General features: G+C 38.5%; 1 protein-coding gene across 1 annotated transcript in view; it reads left to right on the top strand.

Moving 5' to 3' along the window:
• RNF115 (ring finger protein 115) overlaps positions 1 to 11,346 on the top strand; it is a 103,915-nt gene that overhangs the window by 35,388 nt on the left and 57,181 nt on the right. The window contains exon 2 of the mRNA XM_006861323.1: positions 8,576 to 8,634. Coding sequence (XP_006861385.1) covers positions 8,576 to 8,634 — 59 coding nt within the window. The remainder of the gene's footprint in view (positions 1 to 8,575; positions 8,635 to 11,346) is intronic.

The raw sequence follows: 11,346 nt of genomic DNA, 5'->3' as shown, positions 1-11,346 counted from the left end.
CAGGAAGCCTCCTTCACTGGGCATGTTGTAGCCCCATTTTAGGTATTCCAACCAGTTATAGGCAGAGGACTGACTTACAAGCTTTCTATGGTGTTATTTCTGGTTATTTTCTCTCCCCCTCAAGTGTCTTATTTTACAGTAGTTGGTAGGCAAGGATACATACAGTATTTTTAAAATCTGTGTATGAGGTCACTGTACAGTAATGTCAAGTCACAGCACAATGTTGTTAGGTGCTGCCAAGTCAGTTCTGACTTATAGTGACCCTGTATGGCTGTAAATCTTTACAGAAGCAGAAAGGTTCATCTTTGTTCCTAGGAGCGGGCAGTGGGCTTGAACTAACAACTTTGTGGTTAGTAGTCCAGTGCTTATCTTACAGTACACATTACATTACGTAAGTCCAAATTTTTTTTTTATGTATCCTGTGGGGTTAGCTTTGTGATCTCTTCAACATAGTCCTAAACTGTGTTGTTTTTTTTAAGGTTTTTATTGCGGATTGAGTGGAAGTTTACAGGGCAGATCATCAGTTTTACATTCAACAAATCATATACCTTATTTCATTACAATGATTATAATCCCCTCTAGGTAGCTAGCATCAGTTAACAATATTTCTCTCTATTCACTTTAGCTTTTTTTTTTTTAAAAAAAACAACAACCAAACACTCAGGCATATATAATAATTTACACCTCCAAAGGGCACATTCAGCAAGTCTGCCTCTTGGCCATGAGCTCTTAGTCCCTCTCTTCCTATGAATCTAGAGTCCTCAGCCGCACCTCCTCTCCATGACCCCATTTCTGCCTCAAACGCTAGCATCGCTGCTTCTCTGGATAAGGCCCCGCATTCTGCTTGTGCTCTTCTCCCTTGATGGTCCTAGGGTCCTCTGTTTCTGGACTGTAAGATTAACTAACTACTCCCCTGTTTTTGTTACAAAACTTCCTTCTCTGTTAGTACTTAGAGTTACTACCTCCATGAGTATAGGTCAGGTTCATCAAATTGTAGCAATTTACCCTTGCTTCCTTTATCAAAAAAAAACTTTTTTTTTTTAATCTTCTAGTCAAATTTTGATTATCAAGCCATTGAGGCTAGGTCAAATGGGTACTGTCTGCAAGTTTGGGTGTTCTTGTGCATCTGTCCTCACTTCATATCAGCTAGATGGTTCACTCTCAGCTTTAACCCTCTGTGGCTGTGTCCTTGTCCATGGTCTCAAGTGTGCCCAGGTCTTACCACACTTTGGACCAACCAGCCCTTCCTCTCTTTTTCATCTCCAGGTCAATGGAAGTCTATGGACCGTGGTTGAACTCAGCCCATTTCTTCATTGCAGCCTTTCCCCCTCTTCCTCTCACCAGTAGACCAAAGTAGTCGCCAGCAAGCTTACATGCCTGTTCATGTTTTCCCTTTGAGTTTCAGTCTTAGAGGGGAGTTTGTCCTGAAGGAACTTGATTGCTTGCCTTGATGCCTTCCTGGCAAACAGCTTGCTTATTCTTGTAGTAACCAGTCATGCTGACATTTTTGTTTTGGGTTTTTCCTGATAATCATTCTTTGAAGATGTATCGTCTGTTGCTCTGGCTATTCCAGGCTGGTCTGCTTATCCTTGCTAGTGTGAATGTCCTACTTCATAAGGTTCTGTCTGGATGGGACTCAGGATTTCTCCTAAGGTCCTATACTCTGCAAAGGTGCTTTGCAAGAGACCTATTTCACTGGGCAAGTTCTAGAACCCCCTTTAGATGTTCCGATCAGTTATACGCTGAAGATAGGCTTACAAGTTTTCTATAATCCTGGTTCCCAACATTGCTTTCTATCCCATTTGTGTCTATTTTATAATAGTAGGCAAGAGAAACCAATATTCATAAGACAGCCAAGCATTTTAGTATTATTTCCCCTCTTCAAACTATACCTAGATCTCTGTATCACAGAGCCCTGTTGTTCCAAGGTTGAGCATTCATCACATTTACCTCTGTACCACTTAGTCCATGCAAATTTGTCTCAGTGTTCCCCTATCTATCTTGTTATTCTGCCTCCTCCCCCCTTCTTGTATTTCCTTCCCCAGCACCCACCCTCCACCTCAACCCCACTATTGTGGTTACTTTATATTCCATTAACAGTCTGTTATATCCTGTAATCTACCTGACCTTCCCATCATCTGGATCTCGGTTCCTCTGTGTTTACCTTCTTTTACATTGCAGCTGTTTTGATCATAGAGACTGACCTACCAGATCCTCTGTTCTTACAATTTTATTCTGTTCTTGACTCTTCCATTTGTCAATTGAGTTCAGGGTGATGCTGTCATGTACGTCATTCTCTGGTTGTTGTCTGTGTTTGTTGGTTCTCAGTCCACAGAATTTCCTTTAGGATGTTTTTCATAGCAGCCTTGGCTTTGGCAAAATCCCTTAGCTTCTGTTTATCCTGGAATGTTTTGATTATACCATTGTATTTCATTGACAGCTTTGCTGGATAGAGGATTCTTGGGTGACAGTTTTTTTCTTTTAGGGTTTTATATATGTCTCCCCATTGCCTTCTTGCCTGCATGGTTTCTGTTGAGAGATCTGAGCTTAATCCGATTTACTTGCCTTTGTATGTTACACTTCTCTTTTCCCTAGTTCCTTTCAGGATTCTGCCCTTATCTTTGGTTTTGGAGATCTTGATTATTATATGTCTTGGTGAATGGTCTGCCCTTCCTGGGGTTCGTTGAGCTTATCTTTTTGCTTTTCATGATGTTAGAGAAATTTTCTTTCAGTATCTCTTCAGCTATCTCCTCTGTGGACTTGTGTGATTCTTCCTGTTTTGGAATGCCGATAATTCATAAGTTATTCATAACTTATGAATTCATAAGTCCCAACATGAATCTTAGGCCTTCTTCAGATTTTTTTATCTTTTTTTTTTTTGCGTGTGCTCTTCTATCTTAGTAGTGTTGAGAGATTGATCTTCTAGCTCACTAGTTCTGGCTTCTATCTCTAATTCTATTCTTTTGCGCTTTCAGTGTATTGTCCTTTTCTGATATAATTATTAATCATTTGGACCTCTTTCTGTAGGCTGTGAATTTTTTCCAGTGCTGTATCTATCTTACTTGGTTGTTCCTGTAACGCTTTCCTGACTTCTTCCTTATCTTTCTCAACTCCATTGTATAGTGTTTTGGTACCTTTTATAATCATTTTTCTGAGTTTCTTTTCAAAGCCTGCCCATCTTCCAGTATGGAGTGTAGGTTTACTTCCAGCTCATTTGCCTCTGTTACTTTATCTCATTTCTTGACATGTGCTGATATGGTTATCTGTTTCTGTTTTGGGGCATATTCAGGAGTTATCTATGGCTTTAATACTTAAGATGGTTGTGTATTTTGATGTTTTTATTGTTTCTGATTGCCTCCAGGTAGATGTGATCAAGAGATGGGCTTCCCTTTTAACTCTTTTTCCTGAGAAATGTCAAGATGCCACTGTTGATTATTGTGATGGAACTCAGGATTTAATTTTCAGCCTATTTCCTTTTTAATCTGCTTGTCCCACTCTACAATCCCTGTTCAGTCCTTTTTCCTAGTGATAAACAGTTCTGGGCTGGCGGTCATGGTTTTGCCCTGTCGTTTGGTTTTAAGTGGAAACTGTCACTTTAAATTTCCAGGAAATCTATGCGCATGCGTAGTAGACCCATTGGGGCTGGGGGTGGGGTGTCCACTTGCTCAAGCACACCCTCTAGTCTTCAAAATGGGGGTGCTCAGATAGAGACCAATGAACAGATACAAAAATATATAAAAAAAGGAATGTCCACACCTTTTTCTCCATGGTTCTGTCGGGTGTGTGTGGCTGCTCTGATCCTTCCCCTGTTTGGTCTCATCCATGTTAGCATCTCCGGGTGCAGCTGGGTGTCTTGGATTAGAAAGCAATGGATTTCTTGCTTCTGCTACAGTTTCCCCTAGCTGTAAGCCTTCCAACCTTCTAAATATTCCTTTATATGTGGTTCAGAGTTCTGGGACCAACCCCTGAACCTGCTTGGTCCGGTATTCTGTGTTGTTGCTGACAGAGCTCCTCACTGCACTTCCACCCGATCCACCATCTTGTTTGTTCTTGTTTCAAACATTTTGTGTTTCGAATCCTTCTAATGAGTTTGAAGAGAAACTGTTTCTAAATAGTTGTGTTATCTCATAGTCAAAGCGAATATGAATGGTAGGATGTAACTAGTTTATATTGTAAGCTTGGATTTTGCCACTCAGTTGAGACAAAATACGCTTTTTCTCTTTTAGATTAAAAAAAAAAAACTACTTAGAAGTTGATACTGAAAATTTAGAAAAGCAACACTGTAATAAGTATATAGATAATGAATCTTTTAAATACTGAAAAAAATATTTGATACATATTTGTGTAACGTTCTAGGTTAAATAAGCTTCACGTTACAGGGCTTTCTGGTTACAAGTTGGGCTGATAACCTCAAGGTCATCAGTTCAAAACTATTAGGCGTTCATTGGAAGAAAGATGAGTCTTTCTGCTCCTGTAAGATTTACAGACTTAGAAACCCTATGCAGGATCACTATGAGTCAGAACCGGCACATAACCACCATAAGTAGGTCCTGGATTGTAGCTAATTGTTCTGCCAAGACCTCATATTTTGTTAGGAAGAAAAGAAAATTAAGGTATTAAAACCATTCTTTTCCTTTGTCTCCTGAATTCCAAGTACTCTGTGATCACTTGTGTTGTTTTTTTAAGCACCAGGGCTAAGCTATGCTTAGCTCAGACAACTGATTAATGATAAAAAATATTTTTGCTTGTGGTTATTTTTAGATGAAATAGGCAGTGGATCATATGAAGCATTTCACTTGTATCTTCATTAGAGTTGTATACAATAAACTTTCAGACGCTGGGAGAAAGCAGCTTATTTTGATGGAAACAAATAGCTTCTTGTTTCTAGTGATTCTAGATAAGGAATTCAGGTTTGCTTCTCTCTTACAAGGAGTCCTTGTGGTGCTGTGGTTAAGCACTTTACTGTTACCTGAAAGGTTAGTAGTTTGAACCCACCACCAGCCACTCTGGGAGAAAGATGAGGTAGTCTGCGTTTATAAAGATTACAGCCTTAGAAATTCTAGAGTTTTTCTCCTCTGTTTTATTAGGGTCATTATGAGTTGAAATTTACTTGAAGGCCATGTTTTCTCTTTAATAGATGGAATGATTTATTTCATTTTTGAGTAAAATTTTATGACAGGGTTGAGACGAGGTGATGGGCTATATAGATTGGAAGTATTCAGAGGGGAGTTTGTTGTGAGGACTGATGTATTAATAACTAAGCAGAGGAGAGACTTTTTATAGCACCAGGTATATAATGGGTATTTAATTCATTAAATATCCCTTCTAACCCCAACACATACCCCTTATGCTTAAATCCAGAACTCTGTATCTGAATATATTAGGATAATAGTAAGACTAAGTCTGGCGAAAAGATGGGTGGCAGGGAGAGCTGGTATTTGAGTCCTGTTTGACCCTTTTACAAATTTCTTTAATTCGTGGAAGCCTCTTCTTGAACAAAAGGTAAGCTTACCTCTGGAAAAAATATTTAGGAAAAACTGAAATCTAACAACAGCCATCTTTAGAAGTGACCCAAGTGATAAAATTCTTAAAATCCAATCTGGTTGTAATCTCAGGGCATGACTGACTTTAGACTTTATAATTACATTATGTCTTATCAGCAGAAAGAAATATCCATTTGAAGTCCTGGTGTGGCACTGTGGGGTAAAGTACTGGGCCACAAGGTCAGTTTGAATCATACGGTTGATTGATGGTTTAAACTCACCAGTCACTCCTTGGAAACCCTACACAGGGTTGCTATGAGTTAGAACCGACTCGACGGCACTTAACACAAACAACAATATGAGAATTGCTGGTCAGTAATGAAAGAATAGAAAAAGAAGATTCAGAGGCATATAAAAAGTGTCCTTCCTGGTACTGTTGCCCAGGGGAGAGGGATCCTAGGTCCCTGAGTTTGAGGGCCTGGTTTATGCATTTAATGGTGATGGACATATCAGACTATCCTGGCATGATGATACAAGTTATATATCCATTCATCTTCTTGCTCTGATTTTCTATTCTGGTGTGGCACTGTAGGTAAGCTGGACCTCAAGGTCGGTTTGAACCACAAGGTCAGTCGTTCAAACTCACCAACCGCTCCTTGAAAACCCTATATAGGGTTGCTATGAGTCAAAACTGACTCTATGGCACTTAACAACAACATGTTATTTGCCAGGCACTGAGTTAAGTATTTTGCAAAATCTTAATTTTTTCTTACAATATAACGATGGAGTATCTCTATTTTATAGATGAGCAAATTGAGTCTCAGAAAGGTAATATGACTTCCTCTAAACTTCATATCCAAAATTAGTGAAGACTTGAGATTGGAATTCAGCTCTCTGAATCCAAAATGTTTCCCTTTATGTCGTGATGCTTTTCAGGTAGATTTGCTTGTTGAGAAAGGTTATGCTGAATAGTAAAAGTAAATGGGTGGTTGGGTCCCCTCAGCGCAAATCCCCTTACAAGACTAAGACTCAATGGGAATACACGCTCTGATTGGTGACCACGTTTGTTACCGATAAAGGGAAGTGAGGGAAAAACAGCAATGAAGCTGTGAGCTAAGCCCTACAACGTTCAGTAGACTCCTGTGAACCCGGGTGTAGACCTGGTTGGCCAGCAGTGTAGCAAGACCTGGGGACTCTTGAGCCCAGAGTCAGTGACATAGCCACAGAGGACTAGAGTAGAGAGTGAAGCATCCAGCTGATAAGAAGAGAGGGCATATTCATAAGAACATCCACACATGCAGATAATATCCACTTGACTTGGCTTCAATGACTGAATGATCAGAGCTCAACTAGAAGAAGAAAGAAGAGGGAAAAAAAAAGAGTAATTTGATACAATTTGATGAACTTGACCTATACCTATGGATGCAGTAGCTCAAAAGAGGGAACAAATCTCATCATTCCTACCCCCTCCATATGCAGAGTAGACAGGGATGACCAACTTGGATATTGGTTACTCAAAGTCCGGGGGAGGTGGGGGGGCTACTAGGGCAAGAAGTGACTGGCTTTCAAAAGGGAACCTAGATCCACACGGTGTGGAGGAAGGTAAATCTCCACTGAGTAGTATCCAATCTGTCTGGGCGGGGCTGATGAAAGGAGATGGGGATAGGTCTCTTGTGATACAATAGTAAATAATTGCTATCAGGACTGACTGTGAGGGTTGGAAATGTAAAGGTAGATGGTTTTCAGCAAGGAGGGGAGTGCTTGACTTTGAAGTCCAGGAGCAGAGGTCCCTGGGACCATCAAAGGAGAAGAGTGAAGTGTGGGACCCTACCCAGAGAAGCAGTGACACCAGAGATGGAAGCAGAGACTATGACGTGGAGAGATGGAGTGGCTGGGGACTCTAGACCCAGAGAGGGAGAGGGGCTGTGTGCTGTTACTGGGGGACAGGCTTGCAGGGTATATAACCTTTGGTTGGTTGATGATGCATGGAGGGGATTGTAACCATGGCAATGAAATGATATATGATAGGATGAATATAAAACTAATGTTCTCCCATGTAAACTATCACATAATTCACAATAAAACATTTAAAAAAACACCACAAAAAACTCTGTGGAGCGTGGTTCTACTGTGGCACACATGGGATCATCATGAGTTGCTGTCAATTTGGTCATAACTAGGTTGGCTCCACAAACAGAGTGGGGGACACATAATTTATTAAAATATTTTAGAAAGTCACTCAAATGATAACTGAACCTTTATATCAGGGGTGGGGAATCTTTTTTGCCAAATTAATACCATCATTCAAGGTGATGCAAAATTATCAACTTAAAAATTAGCCTGCTAAAAAACCCCCAGAGGGAATGCAAGTAAATGTTGTTAAATGATGATGTATGGAGGGGATTGTAATCATTGCAATGAAATGAAATATGATAGGATGAATGTAATGTAAAGCTGATGTTCTCCCATGTAAACTATAACTCAATTCACAATAAAAACTTTAAAAAAAAATAAATAAATGGGCCATTTAACAATACTTTTTTCACTGTAAGTAAATAAATTGGCTTTTATTTAATTTTATTATCTGTTTTTTACATATATGGTCTCTAAATCTGGTTTGATATGATTAGCCAAGAGACAACACTAGGTTCTTGAGCTTATAATAGAAGATTGAGCGAGGGTCAGACCCTATATTATTTGGTGTTCACCAAGATAATACTCCCCTGTAAGGGTGTGTGTGTGTGGGGTGGGGGTTGGGGGAGTGAGAAAGAATGTTAGAATGACTTTTGAGTTTCTCAGGCCTCATCTACTCTTGCCATAACCATTCCATTTAATCCTCAAATTATCGTTCCTTCCTTAAAAAGCGTAGTTAATTTTAATCAGCAGTGGGAGCCACTATAAAAGCATTCTTCAAAAATCTTATAGATGCTGTATTGTCAGGAAAACACTGTCCTGGGAATTAGTGATACCCTGGAGTGCCAAGCATTAGGTTGTGTAAAACTACATGCTAGTTTTACACTACTTGTATGAGACAACTGCATATTTAGCTTTCTACTGAAAGACTTTTATTTATTTCTTCCTTTCTTTTATAGGAATATATTTGTCCCAGATGTGAATCAGGCTTTATTGAAGAAGTGAAAGATGATTCCAGGTATTGTACAAGTTCATGAATGAATCAGGCCTTCTGTCAGAATTATTTTTTGCCAGCATCACCTGAATGAATTAGAGAGACTTTATTTTATGACTTAATTTCTCTGTCAGTGGAGGAGGTGTGTGCTTGGGGGTGGAGAGAGTGTGGAAAAGTGAGAGAGGGAAGGAGAAGAAAAACAGCAGGATTTGGAAAGTGATCTGATGGTGGGTGTAATGAGATCCACTGTTCGTACTTGTGGATGGCTTTCTTGGGGGAAATTCTATATCAATATCAAAGTCGATCTGGAAAATTTTCACTTATTTTCTGAGATTTCAAGATTCGCTAAGATTGTTGATTGAATTTTAGTGAGCATTCTGCCTCTGTAAACCGGAAGGTACATTGCTGTTTGACCTTTTAGTGGGCAGGGGAGTGGCTTCTGACAAAAATATTTAATAAGATACAGTTTATAAAATTGTTCTAGATAGGAAAATGAAGTTATTACTTTTCTTTGTTCTTTTCCAGGTAAAGGCTTTATGATTTTTGTGGTCAAATTTTTGTCATTTTGCCACTATATTATTAACATTTATGTTTGTAATGTTTGAAATGGGCTAGCATTCGTTTTAATAAAGATGTAAACCTAATAAAAAGAGTGAATATTTCTGAAAGTGATAACACAAGGGGATTTCAAAAAGTTCATGGAAAAATTCCATTATTTTAAAATTTCATTTGTCCACAAATGTTTGAAGCCCCTCCATACTTTACATTCATTCTTGGTTAATATGACTAAAACCACAAAAACTTAATGACGACATATAGCAATGGTAGGGTGGCTTTTCTTTGGCCAAATATAAAGACTTTTTTGTTTTCTTTTAGAATTACCTGATTTAACATTGGTTAGACAATTAGAAACAGATAAAAGTAATATGTAATCTGAAACTTTTAATTTTGGAGTGTTTTTGGAGATTTTAGTGGCAGTAGGTAATTCCTATACTATTGCTGTTGGCAGAGTCTAGAGTTGAAGTTTTCTTCCACAACCAGGAAAACTGCAAACTTTACAGTATGTACTATTAGTTTGGCTTTATTAATGATTGCTGACTATCTGAAAATGAGCTGGAGCATCTCTGGCAGTTTGTGGCATGAGATTTAGTTTGATACACTTACTTTGATCTAATATAATGGTTTTAAATAATATAATACACTAAGATTAGCATGAAAGCAAAATTAGCAATTTTGTGTGGATGGCATGCCAATTTGGGATATATTTTTATTTGTGCTACTATGTTTGCATTAAATACTTATTTTAGGCATTTATGCTCTGCATGTGTTTTAAAAAAGGATGTATTAGCTGGAAGAGATAATTAATGGGTATATTTTTTTCTAGGTTTCTTAATGGTAATCTTGGTTTCTTTAGTTAGGACTATGTACAATGTACTTATGACATGGCACTATAGGATAAGCACAGGACTGCAAGATTGATTTGAACCACAAGGTTGGTGGTTCAGGCTCACCAGTCGCTCCTCAGAAACCTATGTTGGGTCACTATGAGTCGGAACTGACTCGACGGCACTTAGCATCAACAACAAATGTACAATGTACAGCTATAAATGAAGGTACTGTTTAACTGCAGGATGAATCTTTGCCTAGAAGGAAACCTATGAATCCTGTGGATTCTGTTCTTGCTTGACTTCATTTATATGTGCCTTTGTATATCAAAGATTGTATTGTGTAGCTACAGTTGGAAGCAACTACTCAAATGTAAAGATACTGCTTCTTGAAAGAGATCAGTGTCTTAAATAGGTGAGAAAATCTTTTTTGTAGACTCAGTGTTAGTGGCAACATGGTATTTCCTATTATAAAGTTCATAAATAAAGCCAATTTGAACACTTGGCAGTTAACAATTGTAATAATGGATAGTAAGAATTAACATGTTTTTACATGTAAATATTGGGTAATACCCTATTTTTTTTTAGACCCACCTCTAGAGGAATACCTTATAAGATTTTGTAAGCTTTGTAACATTTCTGAAAACTTTGTAACATTTCTGAAAACATTGTGGTTGCTTTTATTATACTTTCCTTATGATTAGCTTGCTGTGAGTACCAGGCTGCTAACCTCAAGGTTGGCAGTTCAAAGCCATCAGCCTCTCCTCCGAAACCCTATGAGTTGGAACCTACTCGACAGCACTTACAACAACAGCAGTGATTATTTCTGTTGTTAGTTGCCATCTAGTTGGCACTTACTCTTGGCAACTTTATATGTATCAGAATGAAACGTTGCCTGGTCAGTGCCATTCTCCTGATCACTGTCACTCTTAAAGTATAAAGGAACATAAGGAAAGGGAATACTGAGGACTTTCAAGGGGAAGCAGAACCCCAAAGAATAGGTATTGGTGGTTTCGGTTACCGAGGGTAGTTGAATGCCCTGAGACCATGTAGCAAAGGCAGGACAGAAGAGCCTGTCTGGGACCCTAGTTTGGCTGGGCAATGAGGATACTCAGCAGCTCAACTTTGTTTTTAAGTTGTTAGTCCACTTAGTTATTTAGCACACCTGTATGTGTAGTTTTTAGCTTATTTTGTGTTTGAAATAATTTTATGAAGCAAATGCAGTCATTCAATAGTATTTTATTTTATTTTAAATTTAAGGTTTTTATTGTGGATTGAGTGAAAGTTTACAGGGCACATCATCAGTTTCACATCCAACATTTCATATAACTTGTTTCATTACATTGATTAT

This window comes from Chrysochloris asiatica, unplaced genomic scaffold (genome assembly GCF_000296735.1).
Source record: "Chrysochloris asiatica unplaced genomic scaffold, ChrAsi1.0 scaffold00042, whole genome shotgun sequence".
In the NCBI taxonomy this organism is placed as follows: Eukaryota; Metazoa; Chordata; class Mammalia; order Afrosoricida; family Chrysochloridae; genus Chrysochloris; species Chrysochloris asiatica.
This window is presented reverse-complemented; position numbering and strand designations above follow the sequence as displayed.